Below are 22665 nucleotides of genomic sequence, written 5' to 3' on the forward strand. Positions count from 1 at the left end.
AAGCCGCTTATCAGCTGATCCGATCAGCAGATAAGCCGCTAAAAGCCGCTAATAACGCTAATCCGCTAATCCTTCAATGGGCTTGCTTCGCAAGAGGAAAAAACCGCTAGACAAAGAGAATCACAGAACGGATTCTTTTCCTCTTGCGAGGCACCACTGTACATGCAATTTTAAAATCCCAAACCACACAAGTGCAGAGGCAGCCCTGTTCTTCATCCCAAGTACAGTGGTACCTCAGGTTACATACGCTTCAGGTTACAAACGCTTCAGGTTACACAATCTGCTAACCTAGAAATAGTGCTTCAGGTTAAGAACTTTGCTTCAGGATGAGAACAGAAATCGTACTCCGGCAGCGCAGCAGCAGGAGGAGGCCCCATTAGCTAAAGTGGTGCTTCAGGTTAAGAACAGTTTCAGGTTAAGAACGGACCTCCAGAACGAATTAAGTACTTAACCCGAGGTACCACTCTCCAGAGGTAGGGAGCACATTCAGCCCCACCCATTGAGTTTTCTGTGTGCACCTCTAGACTTCCTGCCATATAAATGAATGGCTGCCATTTGCTCCTACGGGGGGAAAAGAAATAAAAATTACTGAACAGGCTGTACTCATGGTATTAAAAAAAACTGTATTGCTCTTTGAGGCCTCCATAATAAATGGGCTCTTGTTTTGCATATACACACGGAAAAAACAACATAAAATAGAAAATTTATGAGCCATTTAATATGGAGAAGGCGAGAAAGAGAGAGAGCAAAAGACATACAAAGTGAGAAGGCAGAATGCTAATTTGGTAGTGCAAACAAAAACAATGAATACAATCCAAAATCAATGAAAGCATAATCCTATGCCTATCCACTCAGAAGACCCACTGAGTTCAGTGGACCTTATTCCTAGAAAAGATTGTTTGGGACTGTATTGCTGTTCTATAAGAGGTTCCACTCTCATCTGGCTCCCAGCATGTGGATATCACTTTATGACCAGCTGAGCTTCACGTGGTGTCCTGCTTCCTAACATCTCATCTGTCTCCTAGCATATGGAAATCAGTTTATGAGCTGGTGCATATGGCAAACTGCCTGCTTCACAGCTCTTAGCTCCACTTCTGCGTAGGGTAAGCAATAGATCCGTATTCCCAATGACAGGATGGTAGCAGCTTCAGCTTCAGAAAGGCTTTCAAGATCAGACAGCAAAGATCTGGGGTGTCAACAGTAGGTGTCTTTCATCTCCAAGGCCCCGATCAACGCTGGTGATAACGTAGCAGGGAACCCCCATCTCATCTACAGATGGGATGGTGCATCTCAGAGACATTCTGTCTTGAATTTCTGCCTCAGAGCTTTCTGCACGTTCTGGATCTTCTCCGTGATCACTGTGTCGCTCAGATGGTCCCCAAACTTCTGCTTCAGCAAAACCCGGATGATTTTTATGCATCTCTCGTCCATCATGGGCTTAGCCTCCCGGAAGGTGTTTCCCCGCCTCCCCGTGATGGAATGGCTCTGTATATAGTCAGAACTGAAGAGCTTGTAGAGGAGTGTTTTGCAAGCGGTGCTGATCTTCTGGTCAAACCGGATGGCCTCTCTGAGTTGCCCCCTGGTGTACCCATTGAAGAGTTCGGATGCCTCGCAGGGATGGCGTGCGGGCTCTTGCTCCTTAAGGGAGGAGGCTTCCAGGTACTGTACTTTCCGCTTCAAGGAGAGGACTTCTCTCTGGAGGCTGAGGACCATTTGTTCAAGATGCTCGATCTTTTCTTCCCTAGAGGAGTCAAGCAACAACATGGATGGCTTTAAAAGGGGGGGGGGATAGGAGGGTAGACAAATTCATGGATGATGAAGCTATCAGACCAAACTGCAGAAGGCAGTGGAAGACAGGAGTGCCTGGTGTGCTCTGGTCCACGGGGTCACGAAGAGCCAGACACGACTAAATGACTAAACAACAACAACAATAGCAACAATAGCAACAAACTCTTTTTAGCACTTAAGAACTGCCTTGATTAATCAGATAAAGGACCTCCAGTCTAGCACTCTCTTTAGAACATCAATTTAGAACATCAGATGTCTGGGGCACTCACAGACAGAGAATGAACATGACAGCCTTTTCTTATTCTTTGTCTCCAGTCGTCACCTGGTACACAGTGTGACATTCTGCTTCTAATGGAGGTTCCATTCAGCTGTTATCACTAATAGCTATGGGCAGATCCATTGTCCAAAAACATCTCTCTCTCTCTCTCTCTCTCTCTCTCTCTCTCTCTTTCTGTCAAGCCATCTAAGTCAGCTTTACTGAACCGTGTGCCCTCTAGATGTCTGAAATGAACTAGTTCAGTTGGATGTAGTGCGAAAACCTCAGAGCTACTCCTGGAAGTAGTCCCCATAATTGCCAGGTGAACTAAAGGTGAAGGAAGTTCATGTTGGGGTAGAACTCTGAACACTTTCTAGTTCATCTTCACATTCATTCCCTCCCCCGTCACCTCCAGCTGGAGGTCTAGAGCCTTAGTTTTCGTTAACAAAAAGGGGGAAGTCAATTATATATCGCCTTACCCCACATGCGCCCACTTGACCACTTTGATAAATGGAATTGGCACCACTACACGTGCCACATACCCGTTCCTCGTGTCATTTAATGTGGCAGCACCTGCACATTAGAACTCTCTGCCCATTGAGATCAAGTATTCACCTTCACTGTACTCTTTTCAAAATAAAAAAATTCCTTCCAGTAGCGCCTTAGAGACCAACTAAGTTTGTTATTGGTATGAGCTTTTGTGTGCATGCACACTTCTTCAGATACATGCACATGAAAGCTCATACCAATAACAAACTTAGTTGGTCTCTAAGGCGCTACTGGAAGGAATTTTTTTTTTTTTTATAAAATTTTTATTAGTTTTACAAAAGTTTTTATAACAAACAAACATAAAAGAAAGACAGACAAACAAACAAATATAATTTCAAAATGTCCTTTCATAGACTTCTTTCCTCGGACTTCCCCATACCTCCCCTTTCTGCATCCTCATGTCCAAATTTTTATAGCAACTTATAAATGTTTTTTCCCATCCTAATTCATCATAGTCCTTTCTTAATCTGATCTTATATTACTGCAACCCTTTCTCTCTGTAAAATCTCGACATTCTAAACTTCATCAAGTTTATAATAGTTCTTAAGATAAATCTTAAATTTCTTCCAATCTTCTTCCGCAGTCTCCTTTCCCTGGTCACGAATTCTGCTTGTCATTTCCGCCAATGTCATATAGTCAATCACTTTCATCTGCCATTCTTCCAAGGTGGGTAAATCTTGTGTCTTCCAATACTTTGCGATCAGTATTCTTGCTGCTGTTGTTGCATACATGAAAAAGGTTCTATCCTTTTTTGGCACCAATTGGCCGACAATGCCCAAGAGAAAGGCCTCTGGTTTCTTAAGGAAGGTATATTTAAATACCTTTTTCATTTCATTATATATCATCTCCCAGAAAGCCTTAATCTTCGGGCATGTCCACCAAAGATGATAAAAAGTACCTTCAGTTTCCTTACATTTCCAACATTTGTTATCAGGCAAATGGTAAATTTTTGCTAGCTTAACTGGGGTCATGTACCACCTATAAACCATTTTCATCACATTTTCCTTTAAAGCACTACATGCCGTAAATTTAATACCAGTGTTCCACAACCTTTCCCAGTCAGCAGACATAATATTATGACCAATGTCCTGTGCCCACTTAATCATAACTGATTTAACTGTTTCGTCTTGTGTATTCCATTTCAACAGCAAGTTATACATTCTTGACAAATTCTTAGTATTGGGTTCTAACAATTCTGTCTCAAGTTTTGATTTTTCCATCTGGAAGCCAATTTTCCTGTCTTGTTTGAAAACCTCCATTATTTGATAATAGTGGAGCCAATCTTGTACTTTGGGTTTTAGTTTTTCATGGCTCTTTAATTTCAGTTTCTCTCCATCCTGTTCTAAGATCTCGCTATACTTTGGCCATCCGACCTCCATATTAACTTTCTTGTGGGCCTTAGCCTCTAAGGGTGACAACCATCTAGGGGTTTGGATGAGATCTTTGTATCTCATCCAAACATTAAGCAACGCTTTCCTTACAATATGGTTTTTAAAGGCACTATGCACTTTGATTTTGTCATACCATAAATATGCATGCCAGCCAAATGCATTATTGAAACCTTCTAAGTCCAAGATATCTGTATTCTCGAGGAGCATCCACTCTTTCAGCCAGCAGAATGCTGCTGCTTCATAGTACAATTTTAAGTCCGGCAGGGCAAATCCCCCTCTTTCTTTTGCATCTGTTAATATTTTATATTTTATTCTGGGCTTTTTGCCCTGCCAGACAAATTTCGCAATGTCTTTCTGCCACCTCTTGAAACAGTCCATCTTGTCAATAATCTGCAAAGTTTGAAATAAAAATAACATTCTAGGCAATACATTCATCTTAATCACTGCAATTCGGCCTAACATTGACAATCTCAAATTTGACCATATTTCTAGATCTTTTTTAATTTCTGACCAACATTTTTCATAATTGTCCTTATACAGATTCAAGTTTTTAGATGTTAAATTAACCCCTAGATATTTCACCTTCTTGACCACCGTCAGACCTGTCTCTTCTTGAAACTTATTCTTTTCCATATCTGTTAGGTTTTTCCCTAAGACTTTAGTTTTTTGTTTATTCAATTTAAATCCGGCTACCTGCCCAAATTGTTGGATTATTTCCAACACTCTTTTTGTACTAGTGTTTGGCTCCTGCAAGGTCAATACAAGGTCATCTGCGAACGCTCTTAACTTATAGTGTTTGGTTCCGACCTTTACACCTTTAACTTGCTGGTCATCTCTAATCATGTTCAGCAACACCTCCAGGACCGAAATAAAAAGCAATGGGGAAATTGGGCACCCCTGTCGTGTTCCTTTTTCTATCTTAAGTTCCTCAGTTATTACATTGTTTACAATCAACTTAGCTTTTTGTTCGGAATATATTGCACCCATACCATTCTCAAATCCTTGTCCTACCCCCATCCCATGAAGATTCTTTTTCATAAAACTCCACGAAATATTGTCAAAGGCTTTCTCCGCATCCACAAATATCAAAACTGCTTTAGTATTTATGTTCACCTCTAACTTTTCCAGAATGTCTATTATGTTCCTAACATTGTCTGAGAGGTGTCTTTTTGGGAGAAAGCCTGCTTGGTCTCTGTGAATCTTCTCCATCAGTACTCTTTTAAATCTTTTTGCTAAAATGTCTGCAAAAATTTTGTAATCCACATTCAATAACGAAATTGGGCGGTAGTTCTTCAGTTGAGTCTTTTCAGTCTCTGTCTTTGGTATGAGTGAGATATATGCTTCTTTCCACGATTCGGGTGCCTTTTTTCCCTCTAAAATCTCGTTACAAACTTCCTTTAACGGTTGTATCAGCCATTCCTTTAAAGATTTGTAATATCTGGAAGTCAGTCCGTCTGGCCCTGGAGATTTGCCCAATTGCATGTCCTGAATGGCACCCTCTATCTCTTGTTCTGTTATTCTCTGATTTAACTCCACCTTGCTATGATGAGAGATTTTTTGTAATCCATATTTATTAAGGAATTTATCTATGTCCTCTTCATTTTGTAATCCTTGGGAATAAAGTTTTTTAAAATAACTCACAAAACAATTTCTTATCTCGTTGGGTTTAGATATATTTTTTCCATCCACTTCTAGACTTGTGACTGTATTTAATTTCTGTCTTTTCTTAAGTTGCCATGCCAGAAGTTTACCACATTTGTCTGCCGACTCAAATGTCTTTTGTTTCATTTGCTTTATTTTCCATTCTATCTCTTGGTTCATCAATTCCATATATTGTGTTTGATACAACTTAATCTCCCTCAAAATCTCCTGGGACTTTGGTTTTGATCTTAATTTTTTCTCTCCTTCTTTTATCTTTTCCAAATTTTTTTCCTTTTTCTCATTCTGTTTTCTCTTCTTTATTGAATTTTGTTGAATCAAAAATCCTCGCATCACAGCTTTACTTGCGTCCCAGATCACTCTTTTTTCCACATCGCCCTTTAGATTGATTTCAAAATAGTCCTTTAGAGTTTTTTGGGCCTTCATGTGGATCTCTCTATCTCGAAATAGGGTGTCATTCATTCTCCATCTAAACTGACCAGTTGTTGTAAATTTCATTTCCATCTTCACGGCGTTATGGTCGGAACAGGTTTTTGGGCAGATTTCTACCTTCTTAATCTTCGGAGCCATTCCACTAGTAACCCATATTTGGTCGATTCTGGTCCAGGTCATCTTTGCATGGGAGAAAAAGGTTCCCTCTCTTTCAAGAGGGTTCCTTATTCTCCAAATGTCTATTAAGTCCATATTTTCAGTCATTTCGAAGAAAGTCTTCGGGAGTCTCCCTTCTTTAGTAAGTGTCAGTCTTTGTGTCTTGTCCATGTTTGTAGAAACTACACCATTCATATCTCCCATGATTATCATATTGTATTCCAAATAGTCCATCAAAGTTTCATGGAGTTTTTTGAAGAATTCTGCTTTACCTTCATTTGGCGCATAGATCCCAATTATCAAAAATTTTTCTCCTTGTATCTGAATCTCCACCGCTAAATATCTTCCTTGTTCGTCTTTGAACATCATTTTTGGAGCCCACTTCTCTTTTACATAAATCACAACTCCTCTTTTTTTCACTTTGTCCGACGAAATAAATTCTTGTCCCAATTTTTTATTCATAAGCAGTCTCCTGTGTGCTCTAGTTATATGAGTTTCCTGTAAGCAAATCAAGTCCAATTGTTCTCTGTACAAAATATGGAATATTTGTCGTCTCTTCAAAGGACTGTTCATCCCATTACAATTCCAGCTAAGGAATTGCAGGGCCATCTTGTTATTTTTCTGGTATTCCTCCAACAGCTCCCAGTTGTTGTTCCTCCTCTGTTGGTGGTGGAAGGTTCTGTCCAAACGAAAGGTTCAGGATATCTATTACACTCTTTTGCTCAGCAATTGGGTCTACAGTTCCTTTCTGTAAGTCTTCTTGATTTCTTTGCAGGAACCTGTCTTTATCCTGTATCGTCTTTATTTTCACCTTCTTCCCCCTGTAGTCAAAAGACAGTCCCTGTGGAAATTCCCACCTGAAGAGAATGGTGTTCTTCTTCAACAGGTAGACCAAATCCTTATAAGAAGCTCTCAAGTCCAAAATATGTTTAGGAATGTCTTTAAAGATCTGTATCGGTGAGTTCCCAATTTGTAAGGCCTTTTCAAAGTGCAGTCTTAGAATTTTGTCTCTTTCCTCCTTCGATCTCAAGGTAATCAGACAGTCTCTCGGCGCCTTTCTGTTCTGTCTTCTGCCCAGTCTAAATGCTGTTGTGATTTTAAATTCGTCTTCCTCTAGATCTTCCCAGGAATCAGCAAACTCTTTCGTTAAAAAGTCCGTAAGATTGTCTCCTTCGTCCTCTGGAATTGATCGTAATTTCAAATTCCTTTCTTTTCTTTGTAGTTCCCACAATGCCAGAGTTGCGTCGTGATCATAGACCTTCCTGGCAATCGGTTCTAATTTTTCCTGGGTCTCTCCAGCAATAGTTCTGGCTTCCTCCGCAATTTGGCGTGTGGCAGAATTTTCTTGCGTAAGCCTGTTTATAGATTCTGTATTCAGGTCAAGTCTTGTTGTTAAATCTGTCAATTTCTGTGAATTCTCTGTCAATTTCTTGGTATTTTCTGCCGTCTGCTTTGTTAGATTCTCCAGAGACTGGTTTATCTTAAGAAGGGCTTGCGACACTGCATCCATGGAGACTGCTGTACCTTTTTCTTGTCCTGTTGTCACTGTAGGAGTTATGCCTGAGATCGAGCCTCTTTTCTTGTGTTGCTGTAGCTGTTGTTGATATTGCCTTGTCTTGGCTCTCGTGCTTATCTCGTCTGCTGGTCCACTCATATCCCAAGGTCGTTTCCCACGAGAGCCTTCTCCTCAAGGAAAATTCCACTGTCCCAAAGCGTAGCAACTTTTAATTTACCCTCTAGAGGGAGCAAATCAAAATGTCCGCAAACAAAGGCAAAGAGTATTTAAAAAGCAAATTTATCGGGAGGCTTCTATATGTATATTGCAACACTTTCCCAATAGATAAAGTCCCAGCCTTCCCTGATATATTGTGTCCAGAAAGTCCCAAAACTTTGTATCAAATAAGCAATGAGACTTCCACTTTGTTACTTTCACAAGAGTCTCAAGTCAGTTCAGTGTTCCTTTGTTCTAATAGCAGTTTGTGCCAGGTTGAAGGCTGCAGAGAGTTCCCTTTCCTTTAAGTTGGTCATGCAGCTTATAAAGTCACTTATTCCTCCCCTCTGCCCTGCAAGCTAGAGGGGATAGTCAAAGTCCAAATGTCGGATTCAAGCAGTTAAAAACAATATCCCATACGGATGCAGCTCAGTAACTTTCGTTGCTTTAATTGTCATGCAGTCGGGGGAAGGCAGACTTCCTTAATTTTCGCCTTTCCCGTTTTCAGCCTAATTTCAAGTAGTTTTGGCACGAATAGAGGTTCAATCTTACTCACGGGTCTTTTTTGTCCAGATTATTCAGGAAGGGAATCGGCGCTCTTCACTAATGGCGACGCGGCTTCACCCTGCGGGCTGGGTAGCGATTCTCAGCACCGCGCTCCCCGTTGTCGTTCCGGAGCCTTTAAAAAGGCTCTTTCTGCGGTAAAGGGGGGCGCTTCAGGTGCCCACCGAATCTCCTTGTTCACAGGCTCCGTTCCTGTGATTTTAGGGGTCCCCCGCTTGCCGTAGCGGGTCAGACCCGAACTCGCAGAGCCGTCCTCTCTCCGGAGCTCGGAGAGGGAGCAGCCATTAGCGCTGGCGCCGAACCGGAAGTCTCCCTGGAAGGAATTTTTTTATTTTGTTTCAACTACGGCAGACCAACATGGCTACCTACCTGTAACTTGTACTCTTTTCAGTGCCTGTTAAAAACATTCTACAAGCCTACCCAGATGCTTAGAAAGTTGAGGTAATTTTATTCTGTTTCGGTATTTTAACGTGCATCTGTTTTAAAGTATGGTTGTGATTTTTTAATTGATTTTCGTGTGTTATCTTTTTGTAAACATCTTTGAGGTTTCTTTATAATCAAGCGGTATATAAATTTAATGAAATAAATAAGTAAATTATGAAATATAAAGAAAGTTAGGAAACAAAATAAGGTGGCAACCTTCTCCGGCTAATTAGGCAGATATGAAGGTGCTGCTGTTGTGAACGATACTTAGTCACACTTGCTGCTACTAAGCAATCAGAAGGAAGGAACACGAGGCATTTCCTGTATTTTCTTTGCTGAAGAGATTTGCTCTCTTCTAATGGGAGCAGCTTGCAGCAAGAAGTACAGGGATAGGAGGAAAGCAAATGGTCCATTACACCTTTACAGCTGTGTGGCTGGGACAAATTAGACTGGGCAAGCCTGTTCTAATCTGGAAATACAATTATGAGGAAAATTCCAGCTGCTGACATTTTTATATCAGACCTTTGATTACTGGTGTGTGACCCCTGTACTTCAGCACAGCAGTTCTGAATGTGATGAGAAATTGCTGAGGATTTGACCCTGAGACTGAAAAGGGTTACTCAACCCTGGTGTAAGTGTTATGAAGAATTAAACATAGGGGTGTCACAGTCCACTGCTGGAACTGCCCTATGTAGTTCTAGCCAGAAGGAAAACAATAGTGTTTGGGTTAGGAACCCACCTAGTAAGTGGCTGGTATGTGATTCTGAAATATTTCACTTCTCTGCCATCACTAGCAATGCTGGACACTCCAGCTAGAATCCATCCAATGGAAAAGCCAGGTGAGTTTGTGGGCCTGAAAATTGCTATTAGGTTTCCAGGCATGTCTAATCTATATCCCATTATATTCCCGCAAGATGCTAGAAATGCAATTAGGGGCAGATGGGTCTCTTCCCTGCCAGTTTACCTTTCCATTTCACAAGCACTGAAGACTTTCTGAGCCACCTCAAAGCCATCCATTTCCAGAGAATTGGTGTCCTTTGACTTGTCAAAGCTAAAAGAACAAACAGATAGCTGAAACAAGTGACTCCAGAGTTCATTAAAAACAGCAACAACCCACTATCTTTAGACCAAGAGAAGATTATACGGTTTTGTTTCATTTTGTGTGTGTGAAGTGCTGACACTGATGGGTGCAACTGGAGGCAAACTTGGGCAGAAAAGCAAATGTATTTTTCCCCCTTTTTGGTTAGTGTCTACACACAGACTTATCTTTCCTCCATCCAGACATGCACGAGACATTATATCAGATTCTATTAATACATTACAAGCAGTCAGAAACATCCAAGGAGGCTGCATAACAGAGCAAGAAGGGTATGTGGCCTGGGAAGGGTGTGGAGCCTAGGGAAACTCTCAAGGGCCAAACAGAGTGGCTGTGAGGACCACATTCAGCTTCTGGGTCTGAGGTTCCCCACCTGTGTCTTAGCACAACCCTCCTGCACATTATGCAGCTCACCTGCTTTCATCTCTAGCTGAGCAAAATATTCTTTAACCATCTTCTTCTCCCAAGTGTAAACAAAATCCATTCACCATATGCACATCCTCCAAGGCCTGTTTGTGTATATGGACCAGGAAATGTGCACAATTACCTCTCCATGGAAGGATTATGTGCACATTCTCCACGAGGGCTGGTGAATGTGCACCATGGCTGGTGATTATGCACATTCACCGCTCAACTTAAAATCCTCTTAACACATTTTGCCAGGAACTGAATTGCACTCCTAATTAGGGATGGGTGAATCTGTCAGGTTCGGATTCTCATTTCTCCTCTGTTAATGTTTCCACATTTCTTTGCAAAATTTGCCTAATAGATACATTTCTTCAAAGCAGTTTCCCCTTATACAATGCATTTTTTTGTTATTTCATTAATATATTTTCAAGCTGCACTGGCTTCCGGTAGAGTACAGGGTCAGATTTAAGGTGCTGCTTTTGACCTTTAAAGCTCTTCACGGCCTAGGACCATCGTACCTATGAGACCGCCTCTCCCGGTATGCCCCATAGAGAGCCTCAAGGTCCATAAATAGCAACACCCTAGTGGTCCCAGCCCCTAAGGAAGTCAGATTAGCTTCAACCAGAGCCAGGGCCTTTTCAGCACTGGCCCCAACTTGGTGGAACGCTCTGTCTCATGAGACCAGGGCCTTGCAGGATCTGATTTCTTTCCGCAGGGCCTGTAAGACAGAGTTGTTCCGCCTGGCCTTTGGCTTGGAGCCAATTTGATTCCCTCCCTCCCTTTCTTTTTTCTTTTCCTTTCTTCTCTTGGGATGAGGCTACATTTTAATATTTTAATGTTTCAATATTTTAATGTTGTATTTTAATTTTGTTTTTAAGTTGTAATCATTCAACTTGTTTTTATTATTGCTTGTTAGCCGCCCTGAGCCCGGCCTTGGCTGGGGAGGGCGGGGTATAAATAATAATAATAATAATAATAATAATAATAATAATAATAATATGCATTTTTAGGGACAATTTACCCTAGTACATGCATTTTTGTACTTGGATGGAGAACTGCATTGCAAAATTCAGAGAAGTGCAAATTTCAAAGGATGGCTGTGTTTCGGTTTGCGTATACTTTCAGAAAGTGTGGATTACACAGGTTGGCCTTTAAACGTGAACCAAATTAAACTTCTCCCCAACCCCTACTCCTAATGAAAATGAAAATGCTTGATCCGTATACCATGACACATTTGTACAATTTGGGGGGTTTTAGGGGGAGGGGGGAATGTTGGGAATCAAGCCTTTATCAGGAGAAACTGGCCACTCTCCAGACACCTGGCTTGATCTCCGGTTGACCTCCCTGTCTGCATTCCCCGGCAGGATACAGGCTAGGTCGCGATAGGCGATCCTTCTCGGTGTGAGAAGAACACCCCCCCCTCTTTCCTGCACCCCCCCCAGGCAGGGGAAAGAGATAGACAGAAACGTATTTACATGCCTTTATTTCTGTCTTTGCAGCGTTACAGAAAACACGACTGCTCTCTTCAAACTCCAGCTGCCGAGAGACAAACTCCACCTCCTGCACTTCCTGTACAGCTCATATTACACTCTGAGCTAATTCCGGTGTTCGCACTGTGAATAGACTGTCCCTCTGTTTCCCACGGAACAGTCCCAACATTCCCATTATGTTTTGCTTTCAAGCTACCAGCTCGCGGCCGCATTGCTTCTATATCGTAACAGGGAATACATTACCTGTTTATGAAGATATGTTTCTGACATTGGGCCAGAGGATCATCAGACCTCCTCCTAGTTGCTATGTTATTGTAATCTAAAAAAGAAGATAGGATAAGGAAATATTATGTAAAATTAAACATGGCAGATGCAAACCCCTTTGTTGTTCTAAGTGCAACCAATACATTTATGGCCACCACATTAAAGTGATGCTCTTCTAAGGATTCAACAGCATTTAGGTATCCATTTTGATGTGTGATTTTCTGATTTATTTGACAGACATACTGAGGAGAAGATCCAGTCTAATGTTACTGTAGAGTCGGCTCTAAATGTAATTCAATATAATAATAATAATAATAATAATAATAATAATAATAATAATAATAATAATAATTTATTTATTTATACCCCGCCCATCTGACTGGGTTTCCCCAGCCACTCTGGGCGGCTTCCAACAAAGTATTAAAATACAGAGGTCTGTTAAACATTAAAAGCTTCCCTAAACAGGGCTGCCTTCATATGTCTTCTAAAAGTCTGGTAGTTGTTTTTCTCTTTGACATCTGGTGGGAGAGTGTTCCACAGGGCGGGTGCCACTACCGAGAAGGCCCTCTTCCTGGTTCCCTGTAACGTGGCTTCTCACAGTGAGGGAACTACCAGAAGGCCCCCGGCGCTGGATCTCAGTGTCCGGGCTGAACGATGGGGGTGGAGACGCTCCTTCAGGAATACTGGGCTGAGGCCGTTTAGGGCTTTAAAGGTCAGCACCAACACTTTGAATTGTGCTCGGAAACGTACTGGGAGTCATTGTAGATCTTTCAATAATGATAAGTGCATCTTCATGCTCAGAAACCTCATATATGCTTCAATGCTCACAGGAAGCGCCTCAAATGCACAATTTATCAGTCATTTCAATGGAGGGAGAAGAGCCACAAAGTCATTCCCTTGTATGCATTGCGTTTCCTCCACAGTGGGGAAGGAAGCCCTTGCAAGGGAGGAAATTCTGTATGAAACTCATGTGGGAGGAAAATATATAATCCTTTTGACCCATGTGTGTGGGGCGAATAGCAAAAGAATCAGCTGGGTGCCTGGATTCAAAACGTGGGATTTAACTCATAGAATCATAGAATCATAGAGTTGGAAGAGACCACAAGGGCCATCGAGTCCAACCCCCTGCCAAGCAGGAAACACCATCAGAGCACTCCTGACATATGGTTGTCAAGCCTCTGCTTAAAGACCTCCAAAGTAGGAGACTCCACCACACTCCTTGGCAGCAAATTCCACTGTCGAACAGCTCTTACTCATAGAATCATAGAATCATAGAGTTGGAAGAGACCACAAGGGCCATCAAGTCCAACCCCCTGCCAAGCAGGAAACACCATCAGAGCACTCCTGACATATGGTTGTCAAGCCTCTGCTTAAAGACCTCCAAAGTAGGAGACTCCACCACACTCCTTGGCAGCAAATTCCACTGTCGAACAGCTCTTACTCATAGAATCATAGAATCATAGAGTTGGAAGAGACCACAAGGGCCATCAAGTCCAACCCCCTGCCAAGCAGGAAACACCATCAGAGCACTCCTGACATATGGTTGTCAAGCCTCTGCTTAAAGACCTCTAAAGAAGGAGACTCCACCACACTCCTTGGCAGCAAATTCCACTGTCGAACAGCTCTTACTGTCAGGAAGTTCTTCCTAATGTTTAGGTGGAATCTTCTTTCTTGTAGTTTGGATCCATTGCTCCGTGTCCGCTTCTCTGGAGCAGCAGAAAACAACCTTTCTCCCTCCTCTATGTGACATCCTTTTATATATTTGAACATGGCTATCATATCACCCCTTAACCTCCTCTTCTGCAGGCTAAACATGCCCAGCTCCCTTAGCCGTTCCTCATAAGGCATCGTTTCCAGGCCTTTGACCATTTTGGTTGCCCTCCTCTGGACACGTTCCAGTTTGTCAGTGTCCCTCTTGAATTGTGGTGCCCAGAACTGGACACAGTACTCCAGGTGTGGTCTGACCAGAGCAGAATACAGTGGCACTATTACTTCCCTTGATCTAGATGCTATACTCCTATTGATGCAGCCCAGAATTGCATCGGCTTTTTTAGCTGCCGCGTCACACTGTTGGCTCATGTCAAGTTTGTGGTCAACCAAGACTCCTAGATCCTTTTCACATGTACTGCTCTCAAGCCAGGTGTCACCCATCTTGTATTTGTGCCTCTCATTTTTTTTGCCCAAGTGCAATACTTTACATTTCTCCCTGTTAAAATTCATCTTGTTTGTTTTTGCCCAGTTCTCTAATCTGTCAAGGTCGTTTTGAAGTGTGATCCTGTCCTCTGGGGTGTTAGCCACCCCTCCCAGTTTGGTGTCATCTGCAAATTTGATCAGGATGCCCTTGAGTCCATCATCCAAGTCGTTGATAAAGATGTTGAATAAGACCGGGCCCAAGACAGAACCCTGTGGCACCCCACTAGTCACTCTTCTCCAGGATGAAGAGGAACCATTGATGAGCACCCTTTGGGTTCGGTCAGTCAGCCAGTTACAAATCCACTGAGTGGTAGCATAGTCAAGACCGCATTTTACCAGCTTCTTTACAAGAATATCATGGGGCACCTTGTCAAATGCCTTGCTGAAATCAAGGTAGGCTACATCCACTGCATTCCCTTCATCTACCAGGCTTGTAATTCTGTCAAAAAACGAGATCAGGTTAGTCTGACATGACTTATTTTTCAGAAATCCATGCTGACTATTGGTGATCACAGCATTCCTTTCTAGGTGCTCACAGACTGTTTGCTTAATGATCTGCTCCAGAATCTTCCCTGATATTGATGTCAGACTGACTGGGCGGTAATTATTTGGGTCCTCTCTTTTCCCCTTTTTGAAAATAGGGACAACATTTGCCCTCCTCCAGTCTGCCGGGACTTCGCCTGTTCTCCAGGAATTCTCAAAGATGACTGCCAGTGGTTCTGAGATCACATCTGCCAGTTCTTTTAATACTCTTGGATGCAGTTCATCTGGCCCTGGAGACTTGAATACATCTAAACTAGCCAAATATTCTTGTACTATCTCCTTAGTTATTCTGGGCTGTGTTTCCTTTGCTGAATCATTTGCTCCAAATTCTTCAGGTCGGGCATTGTTTTCTTTATCGGAGAAGACTGAGGCAAAGAAGGCATTGAGTAGTTCAGCCCTTTCTGTGTCCCCTGTTTGCATTTCACCATCTTCTCCTCTGAGTGACCCCACAGTTTCTTTGTTCTTCCTTTTGCTACGAACATACCCATAAAAGCCTTTTTTGTTGCTTTTAACCTCTCTAGCAAGCCTGAGTTCATTCTGTGCTTTAGCTTTTCTGACTTTGTGTCTACACGTGCTGGCTATTTGTTTGAATTCCTCTTTGGTGGTTTCCCCCCTTTTCCATTTTTTGTACACATCCTTTTTAAATCTTAATTCAGTTAAAAGTTCTTTAGATAGCCACCCTGGCTTCTTTAGGCACCTTCCATGTTTCCGTCTCATTGGTATTGCCTGTCGTTGTGCTTTTACTATCTCCCTCTTAACAAACTCCCAGCCATCATGAACTCCCTTTCCTTTAAGTATTGCTGTCCATGGGATCTCACCCAGCACTTCCCTAAGTTTTATGAAGTCGGCTTTCTTAAAGTCAAGAAATTGAGTCCTAGTATGCTTGGCTGCTCCTTTCCGCTGTATAGTAAACTTCAGAAGAGCATGATCACTCGCGCCTAATGATCCTTCCACATCTACCCCACTAACCAGGTCATCAACATTGGTTAGGACCAGATCTAAAATGGCTGTTCCTCTTGTTGCTTCTCCCACTTTCTGGACAATGAAGTTGTCTGCAAGGCCAGTGAGGAATCTGTTTGACCTTATGCTCTTGGCTGAGTTTGACGTCCAACAAATATCCGGGTAATTGAAGTCCCCCATTACTACTATATCCCTTCCTTTTGCATGCTTGGCCATCTGTTCCAGGAAGGCATCATCTATGTCCTCCGTTTGGCTTGGGGATCTATAGTAAACTCCCACAATGAGGTCTCTGTTATTCTTCTCTCCCTTAATTTTGACCCAAATGCTCTCACTTTGGCTTTGAGGTTCTAAATCTTGGATCTCTTCACAGGTATACACATCCCTGACATATAACGCCACTCCTCCTCCTTTCTTGTCTGGTCTGTTTCTCTGAAATAGATTGTATCCCCCCATTATTACATTCCAATCGTGGGACTTATCCCACCAGGTTTCAGTGATGCCTATTATGTCATATTTAGTTTGCTGTACCAAGAGCTCAAGCTCATCTTGTTTATTTCCCATGCTTTGCGCATTAGTGTACAGACATTGAAGTCCATTAATCATTCCCCCGTGTCTCTTATTTAAGGATTTTTTCCTCCCACCACTAGGTCCGCGTGCTGTTTGCTCCATTTGGTCTATGACATTTGGATGATCATCTTCATTAATTGATATACTCCTACCTTCAGGAGCATTGTCTCCCTCCCCCTGTCAGGAAGTTCTTCCTAATGTTTAGGTGGAATCTTCTTTCTTGTAGTTTGGATCCATTGTCCGCTTCTCTGGAGCAGCAGAAAACAACCTTTCTCCCTCCTCTATGTGACATCCTTTTATATATTTGAACATGGCTATCATATCACCCCTTAACCTCCTCTTCTCCAGGCTAAACATGCCCAGCTCCCCTAGCCGTTCCTCATAAGGCATCATTTCCCGGCCTTTGACCATTTTGGTTGCCCTACTCCGGACACGTTCCAGTTTGTCAGTGTCCTTCTTGAACTGTGGTGCCCAGAACTGGACACAGTACTCCAGGTGTGGTCTGACCAGAGCAGAATACAGTGGCACTATTACTTCCCTTGATCTAGATGCTATACTCCTATTGATGCAGCCCAGAATTGCATTGGCTTTTTTAGCTGCCGCGTCACACTGTTGGCTCATGTCAAGTTTGTGGTCAACCAAGACTCCTAGATCCTTTTCACATGTACTGCTCTCAAGCCAGGTGTCACCCATCTTGTATTTGTGCCTCTCATTTTTTTTTTGCCCAAGTGCAATACTATACATTTCTCCCTGTTAAAATTCATCTTGTTTGTTTTGGCCCAGTTCTCTAATCTGTCAAGGTCGTTTTGAAGTGTGATCCTGTCCTCTGGGGTGTTAGCCACCCCTCCCAGTTTGGTGTCATCTGCAAATTTGATCAGGATGCCCTTGAGTCCATCATCCAAGTCGTTGATAAAGATGTTGAATAAGACCGGGCCCAAGACAGAACCCTGTGGCACCCCACTAGTCACTCTTCTCCAGGATGAAGAGGAACCATTGATGAGCACCCTTTGGGTTTGGTCAGTCAGCCAGTTACAAATCCACTGAGTGGTAGCATAGTCAAGACCGCATTATACCAGCTTCTTTACAAGAATATCATGGGGCACCTTGTCAAATGCCTTGCTGAAATCAAGGTAGGCTACATCCACTGTGTTCCCTTCATTTACCAGGCTTGTAATTCTGTCAAAAAACGAGATCAGGTTAGTCTGACATGACTTATTTTTCAGAAATCCATGCTGACTATTGGTGATCACAGCATTCCTTTCTAGGTGCTCACAGACTGTTTGCTTAATAGTCTGCTCCAGAATCTTCCCTGGTATTGATGTCAGACTGATTGGGCGATAATTATTTGGGTCCTTTCTTTTCCCCTTTTTGAAAATATGGACAACATTTGCCCTCCTCCAGTCTGCCGGGACTTCGCCTGTTCTCCAGGAATTCTCAAAGATGACTGCCAGTGGTTCTGAGATCACATCTGCCAGTTCTTTTAATACTCTTGGATGCAGTTCATCTGGCCCTGGAGACTTGAATACATCTAAACTAGCCAAGTATTCTTGTACTATCTCCTTAGTTATCCTGGGCTGTGTTTCCTCTGCTGAATCATTTGCTCCAAATTCTTCAGGTCGGGCATTGTTTTCTTTATCGGAGAAGACTGAGGCAAAGAAGGCATTGAGGAGTTCAGCCCTTTGTGTGTCCCCTGTTTGCATTTCACCATCTTCTCCTCTGAGTGACCCCACTGTTTCTTTGTTCTTCCTTTTGCTACGAACATACCCATAAAAGCCTTTTTTGTTGCTTTTAACCTCTCTAGCAAGCCTGAGTTCATTCTGTGCTTTAGCTTTTCTGACTTTGGGTCTACACGTGCTGGCTATTTGTTTGAATTCCTCTTTGGTGGTTTCCCCCCTTTTCCATTTTTTGTACACATCCTTTTTAAATCTTAATTCAGTTAAAAGTTCTTTAGATAGCCACCCTGGCTTCTTTAGGCACCTTCCATGTTTCCGTCTCATTGGTATTGCCTGACGTTGTGCTTTTAGTATCTCCCTCTTAACAAACTCCCAGCCATCATGAACTCCCTTTCCTTTTAGTATTGTTGTCCATGGGATCTCACCCAGCACTTCCCTAAGTTTTATGAAGTCGGCTTTCTTGAAGTCAAGAAATTGAGTCTTAGTATGCTTGGCTGCTCCTTTCCGCTGTATAGTAAACTTCAGAAGAGCATGATCACTCGCGCCTAATGATCCTTCCACATCTACCCCACTAACCAGGTCATCAACATTGGTTAGGACCAGATCTAAAATGGCTGTTCCTCTTGTTGCTTCTCCCACTTTCTGGACAATGAAGTTGTCTGCAAGGCCAGTGAGGAATCTGTTTGACCTTATGCTCTTGGCTGAGTTTGACATCCAACAAATATCCGGGTAATTGAAGTCCCCCATTACTACTATCTCCCTTCCTTTTGCATGCTTGGCCATCTGTTCCAGGAAGGCATCATCTATGTCCTCTGTTTGGCTTGGGGATCTCCAGCAGGAGAGAAGCCTCCAGTAGCAGAGTTTAAACACATAAAAGTTAAGCAGCACTGTGAAGTGTTAGGAATGTAGGCTGTTAAATCTTTTTATCCCAATCAGTCCACTTGCAAAAAGCGCTCCTCTTCTTCTAACCTGCTTAAAATGAACAGACCACGCTGTGAAGTAAGTTTAAAATGCTTCACGTACAAAGCATGCCAAAGGTCAGATTCATGAATTTATCCAAGCAGCAGCAAGGAAAACACAGGCAGAACACTCTTGTGGAAACCTTTTGGAAAAAGTGTATTTCTGAGGTTTGATGGCTCATAACACCACTTCATTTTGAGTAATACCATAAAATGGTAAATCAATGGAAAGATAATTTATCGAAGAATGTAATGCAACAAAGTTTGTTCAATTATATGTTTCTATCAAAAGGGACGTGGGTGGCGCTGTGGGTAAAACCTCAGTGCCTAGGACTTGCTGATCGCATGGTCGGCGGTTCGAATCCCCGTGGCGGGGTGCGCTCCCATCGTTCGGTCCCAGCACCTGCCAACCTAGCAGTTCGAAAACACCCCCAGGTGCAAGTAGATAAATAGGGACCGCTTACTAGCGGGAAGGTAAACGGCGTTCTGTGTGCTGCGCTGGCTCGCCAGATGCAGCTTGTCACGCTGGCCACGTGACCCGGAAGTGTCTGCAGACAGCGCTGGCTCCCGGCCTATAGAGTGAGATGAGCGCACAACCCTAGAGTCTGGCAAGACTGGCCTGTATGGGCAGGGGTACCTTTACCTTTACCTATCAAAAGTTATAGCCAAATAACCAGAAAAAGGAAGCACAACTTGCTTAGGGTGATTGATTTCATTTGAATGTAGCCAATGAGCATGAGTGTTTAGAGAGCCAATCAGCTGTCATGAGCCATCAAACCTCAGAAAGACACTTTCCCCAAAAGGTTCCCACAATTTTGGCCACTAGTGTAGCTTCAAACACATGCTCTAAGCTTGGAGCACGTCTTCCTTGATCAGTTACATGGCATGGAGTGAGAGATAACAGGAAGAAGTCTTCACTTCCTCCCTTATTGGAGAAAAGGGAGAGTGACCTAGCTGAGCCTAGGACTTCAACTCTATTGCCTTAGCTTATGGGTAGGCAAACTAAGGTCCGGGGGCTGGATCCAGACCAATCACCTTCTAAATCTGGCCCGCGGGAATCAGCATGTTTTTACATGAGTAGAATGTGCCCTTTTATTTAAAATGCATCTCTGGGTTATTTGTGGGGCATAGGAATTCATTCTTCTTCTTTTTCCCCAAAATATAGTCCGGCCCCCCACAAGGTCTGAGGGACAGTGGACTGGCCCCCTGCTGAAAAAGTTTGCTGACCCCTGCAGCTCTTCCATGTACTAACTAGCACTCATGCATAGTTCTGTTTGACTGCAATTTCCCACAACTCAGAACACATGGCATACGAATTAGCAGGCTCATATGCTGGGAATACAAATGAATGTAATCATCTCACATTTGGTGTACACCTGTTGCACCCTCATTCCATTCTTTGATCATAACAGATGTTTTACCTCTGGTTGCTGGGCTTGGCCTCGTTGCCCCTCTTGGAAATGCCCCAGCAGAAGATATCGTTAGGAAAGAAGGCGATACATGAAAGGGAGTAGAAGAGTGAGGAGTCGCTGGTTCAGAGGAATGGGACCTCATCCTGACACCAAGGGTGCGCACCTCTCTAAGGCCAGAAGAGGTAGCAGGATCTTGCTGGAGATCAGCCTCTTCATCTTCCACAGTGGTCTCGAGATCTTTATCACTGGGGCATTTCTTCAAACCGTTCCCTGGGTTCCACTTGGGAAAGGACTTTCTGGACCTCTTTGGCTGTGGTGGCCCCAGATTCTGCACTGCTGACTGATCATCTGAAATCAGGAAAAGTGCACCAAACAATAACACTGTGTGTGTTATTCTTGCTTGTACAATGGTACCTCTGGTTGCGAACGGGATCTGTTCTGGAGGCCCGTTCGCAACATGAAAAGAGCGCAACCCGCAGCTGTGTGTCTGCGCATGAGCGGGTCGCAATTCACCGCTTATGCGCATGTGCGTCATTTTCCACATCTGAGCATGCGCGAGTGGCGAAACCTGGAAGTAACCCTTTCTGGTACTTCCGGGTCGCCGCGGGACATAACCTGAAAGAACGTAACATGAAGCGAACATAACCAGAGGTACCACTGTACAGATTTGTTGGCCAAAGAATTGCACTGTATAGCATGATTAGAATATTCCATATTGAGAATTCCCTTATAAAGACTAGTCTGTCTAGTCCCACATTGTCATCTACTGTGATGGGCTGTGGCTTTCCAGGAACTTGAACAGGGAACTTTTACAGCATCTGCTGCCTAAACTTTTTAGGAATGTAAGATGGTATCTTACACCGAGTCAGAGCATTGGTTGGACCAGGGAGAAGAGTCGGTGGAAGAAGATTGGAAGAAATTGAAAGACTATTTACAGAAATATTGCAAAATTAATGAATGTTAGAATGATGTTTGATTGAAGTTAAGTGGTTTCTAGCTGTAATTATATAAAAGAATATGGAAAAATTGGATTTTTAATAGGTAAAAATTTAATGCTACAATATATTAAGATTAAAGATCAGGATAATAAGGAGGGAAAGAAATTGCTGAATTAACTAATTGAATTGGAACACAAAAAAGGGAGGTATGAGGAGGTCAGGGAAACAAGGATATGAATGTAAGGCATGGAAAGATTGATTCATTATTTTTCTTTTTTTCTTTTCCTTTGTAAGTGTTTTTACTTTTTTATTCTGTATTTTGTATTTTATATTTTTCTAGTATTTTTATTTTTGTCTTTTATTCTTGTATTTCTTGTTTTTATGTAATTCTTTTCTTTGAAATTTTAATAAATTTTAATAAAAAAAGAGCATTGGTTGATCTAGCTAAATATTGTCAGTGCAGACTGGCAGCGTCAGCACCAGCTGCCCAGCAAGCATTCCACAAGTACAGAGGCCAGGAAGAACATTTATTGATTATTACATTTGCACCCCATCTTTCCTCCAAGGAGTACCGGTACATGCTTCTCTCGCTCCTCTTTTTATCCTTGTAACAAACCTGTGAGGTTGGTTAAGCTGAGAGACAGTGCCTGGCCCAAGGTCACCCAGTGAGTTTCATGGCTGAGTGGAGACCAGAACTAGGTCCTTGTCCAACACTCTGACCATCACACTATGTGTTTGTTTGTTTGTGTGTGTGTGTTTTCTTTCCATTAGACATTTTTCTAGAGCTCTGCAGCCTCCCTAGCTGCCCGCACTTCCTGATATGAAAAAGAAGCCAAAGGAAGAGTTATCTTCCCCAGGACTTTATCTCACTTATAGGAAAGTGGGAAGGCTGGGTAACAAGTGTCTGACATTTGTGTGCTTGCTGATTTTTCTTCTAAGGAAACTGACTTCCTCTTTTAAAAACAACAATTCACAGCTGTCAGGTAGAGATGCCAGTTTTAGTTTCTCTCAGTTTCTCATTTTTCCAGTCTTAAATTCAGTTCTGTATTTCTCCGCTTGTGATTAAAAAAAGTCCTCATGAAAATTCATCAGCATTTTAGTGTGTACACATTTCTGCAAAGCCATTTTCTCCAATTAAACGCATTTTTGTATATTATTTTCACTACTATATGCATTTATATGTAAAAAATAGCTAAGTATCTGCATGCTTGTAGACATTTCTTGGCCAGAGAA

General features: G+C 42.6%; 1 protein-coding gene across 2 annotated transcripts in view; it reads right to left on the reverse strand.

Moving 5' to 3' along the window:
- Positions 1-691: 691 nt before the first annotated feature.
- Positions 692-22665, reverse strand: part of LOC309534204 (uncharacterized protein) — a 47426-nt gene continuing 25452 nt past the window's right edge. For both annotated transcript variants that reach the window (XM_082226336.1, XM_082226335.1), the window contains 4 exons: positions 20504-20842; positions 12167-12242; positions 9894-9980; positions 692-1741 (listed from right to left, as the gene is read on the reverse strand). In XM_082226336.1, coding sequence (XP_082082462.1) covers positions 1291-1741; positions 9894-9980; positions 12167-12242; positions 20504-20842 — 953 coding nt within the window. In that variant the 3' untranslated portion in view covers positions 692-1290. The remainder of the gene's footprint in view (positions 1742-9893; positions 9981-12166; positions 12243-20503; positions 20843-22665) is intronic.

Source organism: Podarcis vaucheri (assembly GCF_965113315.1).
Source record: "Podarcis vaucheri genome assembly, chromosome: 6".
Lineage (NCBI taxonomy): Eukaryota > Metazoa > Chordata > Lepidosauria > Squamata > Lacertidae > Podarcis > Podarcis vaucheri.